The sequence below is a fragment of the Pan troglodytes genome, chromosome 4 (genome assembly GCF_028858775.2).
Source record: "Pan troglodytes isolate AG18354 chromosome 4, NHGRI_mPanTro3-v2.0_pri, whole genome shotgun sequence".
In the NCBI taxonomy this organism is placed as follows: Eukaryota; Metazoa; Chordata; class Mammalia; order Primates; family Hominidae; genus Pan; species Pan troglodytes.
The window spans coordinates 158,337,985-158,355,990 of NC_072402.2; the positions used below are offsets into that span (position 1 = coordinate 158,337,985).

The following is an 18,006-nucleotide window of genomic DNA, read 5'->3' on the forward strand; positions in this document are numbered from 1 at the left end:
GTTCGAGACCAGCCTGGCCAACATGGTGAAACCCCGTCTCTACTAAAAATACAAAAAATTAGTCAGGCATGGTGGCAGGTGCCTGTAATCCCAGCTACTTGGGAGGCTGAGGCAGGAGAATCGCTTGAACCTGGGAGGTGGAGGTTGCCGTGAGCCAAGATTGCTCCTTTGCACTCCAGCCTGGGCTACGGGGCAAGACTCCACCTTAAAAAAAAAAAAAAAAAAGGGCAAGGGGCTGCTCTGCTATGGAGTAACCCTTCTTTTATCCCTTTCTTAATAAACTTCCTGTCACTTTAAAAAACAAACAAGCGAACAAAAGTGCAAGGGAACTGGCTTCTGGCCTTACAAGGACTGGCAGTGTTCACATGCTCATTGTCATTCAGCTTCTGGGGACCTGAACTGCAGAAGGTGAACTTCCAAGGGGAGCCTCCAGGTAGTCTTGCTTTTCATACAGGGGACAGGGGACAGGTAAGAATGGTAAAGTAAGGAAGGGCAGGTCATGGGTTCCTCTCGTTCCAAGCCACATCACTCACTCGGCCTCTTTCCTGTACCAGCTTTCACCTGCTCAACAGCTCATAAAATAGACCTCACAGGAGTGGCCCTTTGCCCAAATTATTGGGAGGCAGATCCTAAAAGTAGAGATAGTTTCTTCTTTCTTCTAGTCCAGGGAGCATTGCAGTTTTCCACCTCACACCAGAAACTTCTGAGTCCAATCAACTCTAGTTATGACCTGGGGTCTGGCCTTTACTCTATCCTGATGCCGTTCCTTTGAGATTTTCAGCAAGCTTAAATATAACTTTCCAAACCTATTGGGGAGAACAAAAAAATAATAATCCGAACTCTTAGAGCTCTTTTTTAAACTTGTAGCTCTTCAATACTTCTTATCGCTAAGTCCAGTTATAAGCCTTTTTCACTCAAGCCTCATGACAACCTTATAAGACAGGGCTTATTATCATACCCACTTTACAGATAGGGAAACTGAGGCAAGTTCATAAAGCCAGGAAGTGGCAGAATGAGGATTCAAAACTAGTCTGGCCCCAGAGTGCTATACTGCCACTCAATATGCCTTTTAATGCTAATGATTCCTCACTGTGTTTATAAACTACATTTACTTACATGATTTTGTTTGACTCTTTGTGGTCTGGGAAGTTAGTAGGATGATTATTTTTATTTATGAAAAAGTACAAGCTCAGAGTGGCTGAGATTTTTCCAAGGCTATACAACTAGGACATGAGACATCCTAAGACCAGGGAATCTAGGTCACAGACACCCACCCTACTGAGATTTTCACTACCTTAGGGTACCTAAAGTACTACCCCACTCACCCACACTAAATCAGAGTCATTTCTATTTTCACTTCTGCTGAATATGCCAAGGAGGATGTTTCATTTCTTGCTAGTATATTCTTGACCCTATTCTAATGTTTGTCTATCCTACTTTTTAAAGCAAAGGATGCTATGGCAAATAATAGTTAGAATATAACTGTTTTGATTTCATTGTATTAATTTTTACCTCTTAAGTATAGCAAGTGATCCTGGTTTCCCATAGGGCCCAGTGATATAAATTTTCCTTTTCAAATAAATTTGGGAAAAAGTAAGGTAATTAAAAATCTGGTAGATAAAATAGATTTTACTGAATATGATAAAAATCATAAAGGTGGTCTAAGAATGTCTGAGGTTCAGGAACCACCATTGCTCCTTCTGTTTATTAAGGAGGAGCCTGGCTGTGGATTTAACACTGGGCTAATGAACCTTGCTTGTCTCACTGTCAGTAGCTTGTGGTTTCAAGAATAATTTTAGGATGTTCTGAAGTGATAGCATATGAGAGAGGCTTCTCCTTCTCTCGGTTGTAATGTTCCTTTTCAAAGAATGGTAGAAAAGGATTTGCTATCTTATAGCTGTTGTCTATTTAGCGCTCTTGGTTTACAAGGATGGTCTATTATACTTTTTATAGGCCAGCATTTCTCAACCTCGGTGTTATGAACATTTTGGACTACACAATTCTCTGCTGGGGTGGGGGGCTGTCCTGTGCATTGTAGCATCCCTGGCCCCTACCCAGTGGATGCCAACAGCACCCCTCCCCAGTTGTGGCAAGAAAAATGATTCTAGACATTGTCAAATGTCTCCTGGTTGGAGGGGTGGTTTTGTTGTTGGTGGTGATTGTCCCTGGTTGAGAACCACTGCTCTGTAGAGATTCTTTCATTCAAAAGTCGCATTTTCAAATCGGACACCCTAACTTTCAAACAGATCATTGAAAGCTGTTGATCTTCTAGCCAGCCTGTGCAGCCTCAGGGAGCTTCTAAATTAACGGGACCCACAGAAGCTTCTGGGAAACCCAGAGGCATCAGACCAGTGGGTCTGCTCAGGAAGAAGGTGGAGACCATCTGTGGATGCCAGGCCTGAGGGTGTTCTTGCTGAGTACAGCAAGGATGTAGGAGCACAGCAAGGAATTCTCCTTCATTCCATGGGTTAGCTACTCCGCTGTCCAGCTGGACTTTTAGGACTCATCCATGAGGCCCAGTCATGTGGAGGAAGGACAGGTCTCCCAGAGCAGCAACTAGGAAGAGTTGGTGCTGGGAGTTGAGTGAAGCTGGGAGAGTTCTGTCCTGAAATCTGTCTGAGAGGGGCAGGCTGGAGCCCAGGTTGAAAGCTGAGAAAGGCTGGCTGTTAGCCTGAGCTGTTCTGGGGAGAAAGGGTCCTAAACAGAAATCTAACAATGAGGCTGTTCTCTAAGAGGATATGGAGAGTGACTCAAGGCGTGAGGGATTTGGGATGAATCAAGTTCGCAAACCTAAGGCACAAGGGGCGCCCTTCTCTTCAGAGCAGGTGACAGGCTTTACCTCCTTTGCAGCAAAGGCCTTTTCCCCAGGACCTCAGGCCCTTCTCTGCTTGTCTCCTTCTGCTTTCTCTGTGTATTTTAAAAGTAATTTGCCTATAAAAGCTATGGTTTCTCTGGTATTGTTCTTATTGTTTCTCCTTTCTATTTCTCCTCATTATATCCCTCATGGCCTGAGGACATGTGGGTGGAAGAAAGCAAAGACAACTGCATTTCAGGGAGCTGCAGGCCCTATTGGTGGAGAAATTGGTGTAACATGGCTGAGCTCTGCAATGTACGGCTATGGAAAGCACACTGGGTTTGGAGTCAAAAGACCCCCATATAAGTCCTGGCTTTGTCTTGTACCTGCTGTGAGTTAGGGAGAATCTTTGCATCTATAAAGTCTCAGATCATCATAATCCACATCACAATATTCGCTTTCTGGGGTTGTTGTGAAGATTACGTATGATAATGTTCTCTAGAAGTCCTCTGAAAACTGTTAAAGCAAGCTTGTCCAACCCATGGCCCACATGTGGCCCAGGGTGGCTTTGAACATGGCCCAACACAAATTCGTAAACTTTCTTAAAACATTATGAGGTTATTATTATTATTACTACTTAGCTCATCAGCTATTGTTAGGGTTAGTGTATTTTATGTGTGGCCCAAGACAATTCTTCCAATGTGGCCCAGGGAAGCCAGAAGTTTGGACACCCCTGTAGAAAAGCATCGTATAAGGGCATTTACTCACATCTGTTACTATGGCTCTTATTTTGTGAGAAGACTAGTGGTCTGATAAGGGAGCAGAATTGCAGTGAAATTCTTAGGCTGAACCAAAGTTGAGGAATAAGAATAACAATTATCCTAATAGCAGGAGCCACTGTTAATTGAATATTTCCTCTCTGCCAGTTGCTGTGCTAAGGGCTTTGTGTATGCTGACAATCTCAGAAAAGAAAAACCCTTTGATATAGATATTATAATTTTATTTTATGGATGTGGAAACAGGCTCAGAGAGGTGAATTAATTTACCCAAGGTCATACAGCTTGTAATTTGCAGAACCCCGATTCAAACCCAGATCTGTCCAATTCCAAAGTCCCTGTTCTTACCTACAATGCAATATAGGCACTTAAAAAATTGATCTTAATTAAATCATATTCACCTTCCTGAATCAGAGCACAATCTTGATTTTGATGCTATTTTACTAAGGTTTTTTTTTTTTAAACAACATTGGTGAATGTAACCCTGCAACATAAATAACTATCACTCAGCAAAAAAAAAAAAAAAAAAGAATAGAAAAAGTTTCCCAATTTAAATTTCTCTAGTCCCTCTTTATCTCACACACACACAAATAAAATTCCTCAGGATGAAGATGCTTATTTGTTTGGTCATTTCTAGACAACGTATTTTCTAGCTGCAGCGGAGATATTTACTAGCAGCATGGGACATGAGATACTTACATATAACCCTTAAATTTGTTGAGGTGGTTGTTGGGTTTCTCACACACGATGGTATTGTGGAAAAGCTCTGGTTCGAACTGTACCTCCTGTGAGAGAGAGGACTCTGTGAGTTTATTAATTCAGAGGGATCTAGTTTTAATAGGATCATTGGGAGAGCTAATCACTGTTAGAACCATTGCAAATAAGGTAATCCCTGCTTTGTCACACTTTGATAGTTATAATGTGTCAGAAAAAAAAGTTAAGTCCTCATTAAGGAAGAGAAAGCAAATGCCAATGAAAAGTTTGATGCAGGGCAGAGGGAGGTGATTACCCTGATTGCACTTCTCTGACCTGCCTGGGTCTGGGGCTCTAGCCCAGATCTAATAGAACTTACTGCAATGATGGAATGTTCTGAGTCTGCATTGTGCAGTATGGAAGCCACTAATCACATGTGGCTATTGAGCATTTGAAGTGTGGTAGTTTGACTAAGGAATTGTTTTCTTAAAAAATTTAATTTGATGTTAATTAAGCTTAAATAGCTACATGTGGCTAGTGGTTATCACATTGGATACCACAGAAATAGATAATTAAAAAGGCGGCATTATAAATCACACCACATAGAGATATCCACAGCTAAAATGCTTGCGCATGTAATATTTCCAGGGTTTTAAATATATATATCCATTAGCCGGGCATGGTGGCTCACACCTGTAATCCCAGCACTTTGGGAGGCTGAGGCAGGCAGATCACCTGAGGTCAGGAGTTCGAGACCAGCCTGGTGAAACCCCGTCTCTACTAAAAATACAAAAATTAGCCAGGCATGGTGGTGTGTGCCTCTAATCTCAGCTACTCGGGAGGCTGAGGCACGAAAATCACTTGAACCTGGGAGGTGGAGGTTGCAGTGAGCCGAGATCGCGCCACTGCACTCCAGCCTGGCAGAGCAAGACTCTGTCTCAAAAAAAAAAAATTTATATATATATATACACACACACATACATATATACATACATACATATATATACACATGTACACACACACACACACACACACATATGTATATATACACACATATATATAGCTCCACACCCACATATATTTGTGTAGGTATATACATGTGTATTTACACATTTTAACAACGAGACTTAGTGTTCATAGATCTTGAACATTTTTACATGTTATTAAATTTTTCTACATTTTTATTAACATCTGCACAAAAACCTATTGTATGAATATGGGGCAGGCCAGGTCTCACTAACGCAGGCCTCCATTACAACTGTCCCAGCACTGAGTAGCTAGATTAAACATTAAAAGCTGATTGAGCCAGTGTCCTTATACAATGGCTGGAATGTAACAAAGATCCCACCAAGGTTGCCTAGGCTTTTCCTGGGACTTGAAGCATGAGAGGATAATGAAGGAATTCTTATCAGGACCCTTTTCAGGATGAAACAAGTTTAATTGGGGGTCTGAAGAAACTCCCCAGGCCTCCACAAGCAAGTTTAATGGTGTCTAAAGGAACTCCCCAAATCCTTATGATTTGTCAGGAGACAAGATAAAGTAATCACCTCAGCACCTAGACTCATTTAGATTAATTAAACTTACTGAGGCTCCAGAAGTAGGTCTTCAGGACCCAGACCTTAGTTATAGATTAAAAGAAGTTAATCACTTATGTCTTCAGATGAATGCACACTTACACGTAGGCATATAGCTTAGAAGGTATATAAACTCTGGAAAACTTTGTAACTTTGAGTTGGTCTGGCAATAACTTCCAGGCCTTCTCCCTGTAACTGGTTAGAGAAATAAAAACTCTCTTCCTCCCCAGTTCATCTGCATCTTGTTATTGGGCCACGAGAAATAGCAGCCCAACCCTCAGTTTGGTCCAGGAACAAAATTGACCATATTTCCTTTAATCATTTCACCATTTAATAGGTATAGTGTTTCAATTTGTTTTGCTGTTATAAAAATGCTGTGAAAATAGTAGCTAACAGAGCAACATAAATAGCATTTACTGGACCCTTATTTCTGCCAGACACTGTAATAAGAACTTTATTATTTATTTTCAAGCTTACCATCATTCTATGAAGTAGGAACTTTAATCTGCCTTTCTTTAGAGATGGGAAATCTGTGACTGAAAGCTAAAGAAGGCTCCCCATGGTCAAACCTATTTAAATCTCATGGGCTGGGATTTTAATTCAAGTTCAACTGCAGACCCTCTACTCCTTACTTACACAGCACATTGCTTCCTGGTGAACAGTCTTGTAGCTAAGTATTTTTTTTAAAGCCATTTCTATTGTACAAACTCTTTTAGTCCAATGGGGATGAAACACAACTTGAGGTGGGGAGATCTTGCTTTCTGACTCTCCTCTACATTGACTAATCCTATGTTCAACTCATGAGCCTTCGTTTCTTCATCTGTAGAATGGGGCTAACATCACCTGCCCTGCCCATCTTAATTGTGCCTCAGAAAACAGAATCTATGTGGAAAAGTGTTGAAACATGTAACATTCCACCCAAACAGAAGGCAGCAGTGGTAAAGGTGGGATTGGAGATGGTTTCCTGGGTAGAGCTTTTAGCAAAGGGCGTGAGTTTATCACTGAAAGCTTCAAGGTACAGCTGTTCAAAGGGGTAAATTGATTAAAAGAAATGATAGCATTTTCTGGCTTCGTGTAAATATACTGTCCATTGGATTTGAGGGGGTGCCAACATAAATAAACTCTCTACTCACTTGAAATAAATTACCCATCCAGGAGTTTCTAAAAATATGGCCCTTTTCCCTCCAGGTATTGATTCTTTCAGGGACAAACACTTGCTGAGCTCCAAGATGATGACAAATTATGCTGTAATTTGTCAGCTGCTTTCATGCCCCTGATTAAGTCATGTGCTTCACTCCTGATCCACACCACTCAGCTCAGTGCTGGGTCTCTAAATCCAAACTCATTTCAGATATGACTGGCAGTGGGGTCTGAGCACTAATGATCCTTCTGTAATGCCTCGGAGTCCCTGCTGCCTGTTTAATCACACCTGCCGGGCCCCAGCAATGGTGAAGTTTGACTCTTGTTCCTCTGTTGGGGCTTCCTAGCCACCTCCCTCCTGAAATGTCCCTTCCTCCTGCTGTGTTCTCCTTTCCTGCTGAGCACAGGACTTTTGTCCCTGTCTTCCTCTTTTCATGAAAAGGTGACCTTGCTCTTTCTAGCTACTTGTCCCCTGGGCTCTCTTCTTCAGTTGGAGGAAGAGGGGCTGTGGAGAGGGGCATATGGGTCCTGCTGGCTGCAAAGACAACCACTGAGGCCCTGCGTGCTTTTAAGAATTTGCTGTATTTCCCTCCAGGGCAGCTGCTGGGCCAGCTCAAGACACAGAGAACTGCTGAGCCTTACAAACCTGTCAGGGTTCTTATTTATTTATTTATTTATTTATTTATTTATTTATTTATTTATTTATTTATTCGAGACAGGGTCTCACTCTGTCACCCAGGCTGGAGTGCAGTGGTGCGATCACAGCTCACTGTAGCCTTGACTTCCCGGGTTCAAACAATCTTCCCACCTCAGCCTCCTGAGTAGCTGGGACTACAGGCGTGCACCACCAGACCTGATGAATTTTATATTTTATAAAATAAAATTATATATGTATATATTATATATACATATATACATACATATGTATATATAATATATACATATATAATTTATATATAATATATACATGTATATTTATATACTATACATGTATATATTATATACATAAATATAAATATATATAAAAATATATAATATATTATATAATATACTATATATTATATTATTATATATAATCTATATTACATATAGATTATATATTATGTATAATATATAATATATAATTATAAAATATATAATATATTGTATAATATATACACATGTATATATTATATATACATGTATATATAATATATATGTACATATTTATATTTATATATTATATATATTTATATTATATATATTTATATTTATGTATATAATTATGTATATATTATATATACACGTGTATATATAACATATACATGTATATATTATGTATACATAAATATATATTATAAATACATAATATATACATATATACATATATAAATACATATTATATATACATATATACATATATAAATGCATATTATATATACATATATACATATATATTATATATACATATGTACATATATATTGTATATACATATGTACATATATAGTATACACATATGTACATATATAAATATATATTGTATACACATATGTACATATATAAATATATATTGTATACACATATGTACATATATAAATATATATTGTATATACATATGTACATATATAAATATATATTGTATATACATATGTACATATATAAATATATATTGTATATACATATGTACATATATAAATATATATTGTATATACATATGTACATATCTATTATATATACATATATAAATATTATATATACATATATATTACACATACATAAATATATATTATATATACATATATACATATATATTATATATACATATATACATATATATTATATATACGTATATACATATTTAAATATATTATATATACATATATACATATATAAATATATTATATATACATATAAATATATATTATATATACATATATACATATATAATATATTATATATACATATATAAATATATATGTATAATACATGTATATATACATGTATTATATATGTATATATATACATATAATATATATGTATATATATACATATATAAATATATATGTATATATATTATATATTTATATATGTATATATATGTATATACATATATGAATATATTATATATACGTATATACATATATAAATATATGTATATACGTATATACATAAATATGTTATATATACGTATATACATATATAAATATATGTTGTATATACGTATATACATATATAAAGATATGTTGTATATACGTATATACAACATATAAATATATGTTGTGTATACGTATATACATATATAAATATATGTTGTGTATACGTATATACATATATAAATATATGTTGTGTATACGTATATACATATATAAATATATGTTGTGTATACGTATATACATATATAAATATATGTTGTGTATACGTATATACATATATAAATATATGTTGTGTATACGTATATACATATATAAATATATGTTGTGTATACGTATATACATATATAAATATATGTTGTGTATACGTATATACATATAAATATGTTGTGTATACGTATATACATATATAAATATATATTATATGTACGTATATACATATATAAATACGTGTGTGTGTGTGTATGTATATGTTATAGAGATGGGGGTCTTACTCTGTTGCCTAGGTTGGTCTCAAACTCCTGAGCTCAAGCGAGCCTCCCGCCTCAACCTCCCACAGTGCTGGGATTACAGGTGTAAGCCATCGTGCCTGGCCAGGGTTCTTATTTTAACCTTGTTCAGGAGTTTCTGATTCCCTTGTGAGATGGTGTAATGTCCTCTCACTACCCTGTAGTTTTTCTTAGATTATGGAAGAAGCTCGCCTAACTGGACACTTCTTCTTGACCCAGCCTTTTATCTAAGGCACTGCCTTTTGATGAAAGTCTTGCTTTCCAGCAAAAGGCCTAGGGAGCCATTAAGACACAGGAAAAGACCAATCCTTTCCAGAGAAGAGTGTGTGTCTCTGCAGCTCTTTAGGTCAGACCTACCTATCTGGAGCACTTACTATGTGCCAGACACCTGTCATAAAGTTCTCACAAAAACCTTAAGAAGTTTGGACAGACGTGCAGATGGAGACTAAAGTGTCTCATGGTTGGTAAGTAACAGAGTCAGGATTGCCATTCACATCGTCAGATTCCAAAGTCATTGTCGTCGTCGTCGTCATCATCATCATCATCACCTCTTATTCCTCCTCTCCTGTTATTATTATTCTGCAGCACTTATTGAATGCTTGTTGTGTACTAAGAATCAACTAAGTATTTTATACATGCCATCTTCTTTGATTCTGACAATAATTCTACCAAGTAGGTACCATTATTATCCTGATTTCACAGATAAAGGAATTGAGGCTTAGGGAAAATCTGTGATTTTCCCAGTGCCATCCAGACAGCAAAGCCGGACAACCGGCTTTAACCTTAGCATTGCTCACTCCCTAAGAGTCTGCTCCTTAACCACAGTGTTATTTGGATGCACAGAGGAAAGATGAGTATTTATAAGCTCTCCTCTTGGCCCTATTTCTTTTCTATGTTCATTACGCAGTTCCTCTGAAGGATCTAATGAATGAATACATTCTCTAATTTATAGTAGAAAATATACAAAAATTATAATGAATAAGCAATGCAATGTGTTACCTCTTCCAAGCACATTTGCATTTTAAAGTACCTACAAAGAGTAAGGGTTAAAGTTAAGGCATTAATTGGCCTAGAAGACATTTTTTTGATAATTTTTATTTTTAAGCATTTAAATTTTTATTTTTTTTTGGCCACTCCCTCTATGAAGTTCACTCTAATCCCCATAGAAGGTTCCACCCCCGCCAATCAGAATTGCTCCTTTTCATGTGCTGCCACCACTGCTGCTGTTTCCATTGAACATCTCTGCCTAGATCTGTGCATCCTCTGGTAGACTGTCATCTTCCTCTGGGGCATCTCCTGTAATACCTTGTTTTTGCAGGCACACCATAAAGATGTGTTGAGGTAAGGTTAGTACTGGAGAGGGTGATATTAGAAGTGTATATTTTGAAAGGTGATGGGTGAGGAGATACAAAGCAGACCTCACTGTAAAGGCTGACCCATGCCATAGAAAAAGCCCCAGGTACAGTCTTAACTTTGATTGATGGGAATAAGACCCCTTCTTTTATGGGACTTCTTTGGCTCAACAAATAAAAAATGTAGTCACTGTCCTAGATCCCACTTTGGGCCAGTCTAGTCTTCCGTTCATTCATGCGTGCATTCAAGCTTTTATTTACTATCTATAATAGAGGAGTCATGTGGGACAGTAAGTGAGAATCAAGGGAAGAAAGGGGTGATTAACACAAATCAGTGATTGCAGCCATAAGACAACTCAAAGTTCCCAGTCCGGCTCAGATGTGTCAATAGCGGTATCTTTGAGAGCGAAGGAAAGTGGGCCTGCTGCCAGGGCGTAACCACTCCCCGGGGTTGAGGTCCTCCTCACTCACCTGTGTCCCAGGTACAGCAAGCCTGCCATCTCAGGCTGGAATATATTCCATTAGCTAGAATAGGCCATTTCCCTTGCGCTTGCCTCAAGTTTTACTTTTCTAGGCTTATTTCCTTTAAGTCTTTACAATTAATGATCGAATTAATCAATATGCATGATTAAATAAATATATGAACGATCTTTTGAAATTGTTTGTAATGGATAGCTGTTTTCTGGCTACCCATCTTCCGTTTCATCCTTTTTCTGTAAACTTCTGGCTTTCTTGTGGGAAACTGCCTTTCCTTTCTGGTTTATAATTGTGATGGGAATTTAAGTCGTGATGCCCTGCCCATTAAACACTCCCACTGTGGGGCTTTGACTTGAGTGGAATGACTCAAGGGAGGAAAAGAAAGGAGGAGACTGTTAAGTAATTCCTGCTACCAAGCTGTTTCTGTAAGCCAGTGGTTCCTGATTGGTAGATTAAGCTACTGCATCTTGTCTACAAATCCCCTATATGCTCCCAAATGCTGTCTGTAGACAGAGTAAAAATAAGTCTCACACATGCATGTACCACTATCTTTCAGATTTCCAAAGGAATTATTGAGATTAATAAATTAAAATTTCATTTACCACTTCACTAGATTCACTGTAGCTTTTGGTTTTAATATATATTCTTAAATAATGGACATTGAAAGGACAACCTCTTTTTTTTTATAGTCACAAAGGGTCTTTTTTTTTTAAAATGGAACCCATAGGCATAAAGTTCTTACAGGGTTAGAAGAACATCTTAGACCACTTTGAAATCCCTCCGTGTCCATTAGGAAATATCATTCACGAAAGATTCTGTCAATTGAAGAAAGGGAAACCAACAAAACTCTTTCCTCAAACATAGAAATCATTTATGTATTTAGTTTTTACCAACAGTCAAGAATGTTTACCAAAAAGACGAGTTGGATTAGTGACTGCCATGCTTCTGTGAAACTCTTGGTGTCTGTTTCTACATGATTCCCAGGCTAAAGGAATACCAAGGAGAGCCACCACAACCTGGGGATAAGGATAGCAAAATGGCGGCACTGACCGTCCTGTGTGGACTGCTCAGCTGACTGTGCCAAAGAATAGGGGTTACAGGGTAGGCAAACCATGCCAACCAAGGAAGCTACACAGGAGGTATGCTGCAACCTTGGAAGAACACTAAAGTTTTTTTTTTTCATTTTAAGTTATCAGTTGTCTAAATGGTGAAAGCAAATGTTCTTCACGCCCCAGCTGCTGAGCTAGGTGATTGAGGTTTTCTTCCTGGTATACAAATTAAGCAACCCTCTGATTTCTGAGAATCCTATCTGAAAACTAATGACAGTTACCAGCATTTGATAACCTTTCTGCTTCCTGGTAGGTGAAGGTTCTTTTCAAGATAACCCACAACAGAGTGACTGGCAGTTACTTTCCTCTGGCTCTGGATGAGGAAATCATTTGCATATTCAATCACTCTAGAGGTCCCCGCCTGCCCTAGTGATTCTCCCACAAAAGCAGGCAGATTGGGCTGGAGGGCTCTGAGGGAGACTATCTTAAGGACTTTTTACAGTTTCAGTTCCCTTTTGTCAAGTGGACAAATATTCTGTTTCCCAGTTGGGCTGACTAAAAGTAATCTTGAGATCTTGTTATGGCATTTCCCAAACATACAGGGTGTGGGCTTGGCATGCCAAGCAAATACTGGAAATAGGATGATTTCTTCTGTCATTTCTAAAAGGAACTAATTGTTGGCAGAATTGTTAACAATTGTCTGTGTAATTCCCTGCAAGGGCATGCAGTCGCACCCTGTATCTCTCGTTTACTTCTGGGTCCCCAGAGCATGCTACAGCATCCGGCACATAGAAGGCTTTTAATAAATACTTGATGAATGAATGTGTGAGTGGTCTGATGCCTGAAATATGGGCAGGTGCCACCAGATGGCCAGTGGCACCTTAAGGGAGTATTACACGGACAAACTTTTCTGTACAAATTCTTTCTTGCTGTGGATAACTGAAACACAAGAAGATGATATGAGATCCAACACTTTGTACCTCATGTTTTGGCAAAAAAATTCACAAAGAAGAAAGCATGAGTTTCAGTTCAAGAAACTATATTAAGTTGTTCATGAGAGATATGATCACAATGTGTCACCTCTGCTGATAAACCACAAAACAAAGATCCTAGTACAGTGTCTGGCAACAGGAGGACCTCATCAGATGGTGGTTGAGTAAATGAATTTATTGAACGGACTATAATAGTTGAGAGTGGCAAGAGCAAAGTCCATGGGAGCACAGAGGAAGGAGTGATTACCTGTGGGACACCGGTCAGAGTGTTGCCTAGGCAGAGAGAGGTCAGAAGGGAAGGGCTTTTTGGGAAGAGGAATAACACTAGGGACTATAGGAGAGAGACAGAGGGTATTAAGCCCCCTTCCTTAAGGATGAACGACCGTGGTCACACATAAGTTAGGTTTATATATTTCTGATGAGTCATAGATATAATGGATATTTATTGCTGTGCTGTTCAGAACTCTCACACCCCACAGACCAATTTCAAACATGAGGTTCAAGTGGAGGATGCCAATCACAGAGTCCTTTGTTTCTGGCCAGAGTTAATTTGTCTAGGAATGGGTACATGATACCAGCCAGGCCAGGCAGTACGTTTCCCCAGGATGCTTTTCAATCTGGACATCAGGGAAGGTTGCTAGACCCTCTTTGGGGGTTAAGCTATAAAGCACAAATACTACTGGTACCACGTTTCATTCCACATGAAGGAAGTTCGTTTGAAAGATTCATACCAAACATATCGCAAGAAACATAGACAAGAGATGGACATCATACTGATGGATTCTGAAGTCTTCATTCCACATGAACCTGAGGTCCAACCCACCCCATATTTTTCTAATAAATTTAATTTTTTGTCCACACTATTTTGAATTACAGTTCTGTCACATGTAACCAAGAGTCTTAACTAATCCATATACCATATTAGATTGGTATGGTTTTCATTTGAGATATCAAATATTTCCCACATTGACCTTAAATACCCACAATTGGTTAAGACAGTGAAGGCCAATACTAAAATGTAAATACGTTGTCTTGGGTACTGGAGGTGGTGGGAAGGAGAAAACTTTAAGATATAATTCATTAATACCTTAGGCTATCATCCATAACTTTAAGATATTATCCATTAATATTTCACCTTTCAGGCCGGGCGCAGTGGCTCACGCCTGTAATCCCAGCAGTTTGGGAGGCCGAGGAGGGTGAATCACGAGGTGAGGAGTTTGAGACCAGCCTGGCCAACATAGTGAAACTCCGTCTCTACTAAAAATACAAAAAATTAGCCGGGTATGGTAGTGGGCACCTGTAATCCCAGCTACCTGGGAGACTGAGGCAGGAGAATCTTTTGAACCCAGGAGGCAGAGGTTGCAGTGAGCTGAGATCGCACCATTGCACTCCAGCCCAGGCAACAGTGCAAGGCTCCGTCTCAAACAAAAACAAAAACAAACAAACAAACAAAATTTCATCTTTCACAAACCTAGCAGAGTTTCCTCGTAAGGCTCTAAAGGAAAAGACCTTTTAATAGAAATGTGAAAATAATGCTAGACATTGGGAAGAGGAGATGTTGTGTGGGTGTGTGAGGAGAGTGTGTACCCACATGCAAGTAGAAGACTGGAGGAGATCACCACAAGGAGGCCAGAAGTCTATAGAAAATAAAAGTAACAGTTTTTCATAAGGTTGCCCCATCACCATCAAGTTATTATTATTATAAATAATTAAACCTAACATTTATAGAGCTTTAGAATTTTCATACATATGAAAATTATATTCATTTGAGAAATAAAAATACATCTAAAGAAAGTTAAGAATATTTCCCGCAATGGGATAAATAATCAGGTACGTCAGAACTGAGTTCTAATTTGGACTCAACACTATATTACATGGAAAATCTTTGACAAATTCGATCTCTCTGAAGTTATTTTCTCATCTCTAATATTTTGCTAGTTCCTACAATTTCAACCTCATAGAATTTCTGTGAGTGTTAAATATCAAAAGGGGGTGGTGTAATGCAGTGGATAGGGAATTTGCCTGATGTGAGAAAAAGATTACGTATTTAATATGGATGAGGTGGACTAAAAAACCTCTGTTCTTGAATTTGAAGGGTCAGCATGAATCCAGATGTATTTAATCTTAAAAGTGTCCTAGTTCTGTTGATTTAAATGGCATAGAAATAATAATCAACCCAATAGTAATAAACTCCTCTAGCATGTATTTATTGTGGTTTCTATTAAAAGGAACCAGACCTACCAAAGACCACTAACATTATGTGAAAAGGACTCAGGAGCCACTTCTCATTTTTAAGAAGCTCCCACTGGCTAGAGATGGGGCAATAATGAAAGACAATAAATGCATTGATTTGACATATGTCAGATATTTTTAAAACCATGAGTTCATATTGATGCTAAAAAAGAAAAACCCACTGAACACCTTTGGAGGATCCTAGGCAACCAACTCATTATTTTGAAAATGTAAATGAGAGGAAAGACTCAAAAACATCCGTTTTCTCTACAGAGGACACTTAGGAGTGACCCAATACTTCACGAAGGGAAATTTTTCCTTAGAAACCAATTAGAATATCACTAGTTTTTCAAATTCCATTGAAGTCATGGATCTAAACAACCATCATCAATGACTATTAACAGTGAAAAAAGATAGATGTTTGTGCCTTGAGATGGTAGCACACTGCAGTTCCTATGACATAACATTGACATGCACATGCACAAATGCCAAATCTAACCCCAGTCCGACTTAGGCACTAGATCCTACTACCATGTTGTAAAAATATAGTGGTCAGAAAAACATGTTAAATGGTTCCACAGGAAGACAATGCACAGACTATAAGAAATCGTACAGAGGCCGGGCGCAGTGGCTCATGCCTGTAATCCCAACACTTTGGGAGGCCAAGGTGGGCGGATCAACTGAGGTTGGGAGTTTAAGACCAGCCTGACCAACATGGAGAAACCTCATCTCTACTAAAAATACAAAATTAGCTGGGCATGGTGGCACATGCCTGTAATCCCAGCTACTCTGGAGGCTGAGGCAGGAGAATCGCTTGAACCTAGGAGGCAGAAATTGTGGTGAGCTGAGATCGCGCCATTGCACTCCAGCCTGGGCAACAAGAGTGAAACTCCGTCTCAAAAAAAAAAACACAAAACAAAACAACAACAACTACAACAACAAGAGAAATCATACAGGACAAACAACCTGGTTTATTAAGCAACAAAAACTATGCATTAAAAAGAGAGCTAAATGGGGCACTTACAGAATAAAAGAGATTAAAGAAATTATCTCAATACTTGTTCTTATTTGGATGCTGATTCAAACAAATGGAAAATATTGAAAACTGATTTGAAAGCTGATATCAAAGAATTGTTGCTAATTTTTAGGTATGATAATATAATCATATATTTTAAAAATCCTATCCTTCAGAGATAGTAAAATATTTACAGTGAAATGAAATATTGAAGATCTGCTTCAAAATAATTTGCAGAGAGTAGAGGGTGGGGAGACAGATAAAACAAGACTGGTTATAAACTGATTGTTGAAATTAGGTGATGGGTCCATAGAAATGTATCATATTATTCTCTCCAGTTGTGTATATACTAATAATAAGAGCTATCTATGACAAACCCACAGCCAATATCATACTGAATGGGCAAAAACTGGAAGCATTCCCTTTGAAAACTGGCACAAGACAGGGATGCCCTCTCTCACCACTCTTATTCAACATAGTTTTGGAAGTTCTGGCCAGGGCAATTAGGCAGGAGAAGGAAATAAAGGGCATACAATTAGGAAAAGAGGAAGTCAAATTGTCCCTGTTTGCAGGTGACATGATTGTATATCTAGAAAGCCCCACCGTCTCAGCTCAAAATCTCCTTAAGCCGATAGGCAACTTCAGCAAAGTCTCAGGATACAAAATCAATGTACAAAAATCACAAGCATTCCTATACACCAATAACAGACAAACAGTCAAATCATGAGTGAACTTCCATTCACAATTGCTTCAAAAAGGAATAAAATAGCTAGGAATCCAACTTACAAGGGATGTGAAGGAACTTTTCAAGGAGAACAACAAACCACTGCTCAATGAAATAAAAGAGGATACAAACAAATGGAAGAACATTCCATGCTCATGGGTAGGAAGAATCAATATCATGAAAATGGCCATACTGCTCAAGGTCATTTATAGATTCAATGCCATCCCCATCAAGCTACCAATGACTTTCTTCACAGAATCGGAAAAAACTACTTTCAAGTTCATATGGAACCAAAAAAGAGCCCGCATTGCCAAGTCAATCCTAAGCCAAAAGAACAAAGCTGGAGGCATCATGCTACCTGACTTCAAACTATACTACAAGGCTACAGTAACCAAAACAGCATGGTACTGGTACCAAAACAGAGATATAGACCAATGGAACAGAACAGAGCCCTCAGAAATAATGCCACATATCTACAACTATCTGATCTTTGACAAACCTGAGAAAAACAAGCAATGGGGAAAGGATTCCCTTTTTAATAAATGGTGC

General features: G+C 38.1%; 1 protein-coding gene across 6 annotated transcripts in view; it reads right to left on the reverse strand.

Annotated features, from left to right (window-relative positions):
- ATP10B (ATPase phospholipid transporting 10B (putative)) overlaps positions 1–18,006 on the reverse strand; it is a 360,087-nt gene that overhangs the window by 81,875 nt on the left and 260,206 nt on the right. For all 6 annotated transcript variants that reach the window (XM_016954150.4, XM_001137552.8, XM_054685268.2 and 3 more), the window contains one exon: positions 4,270–4,355. In XM_016954150.4, coding sequence (XP_016809639.1) covers positions 4,270–4,355 — 86 coding nt within the window. The remainder of the gene's footprint in view (positions 1–4,269; positions 4,356–18,006) is intronic.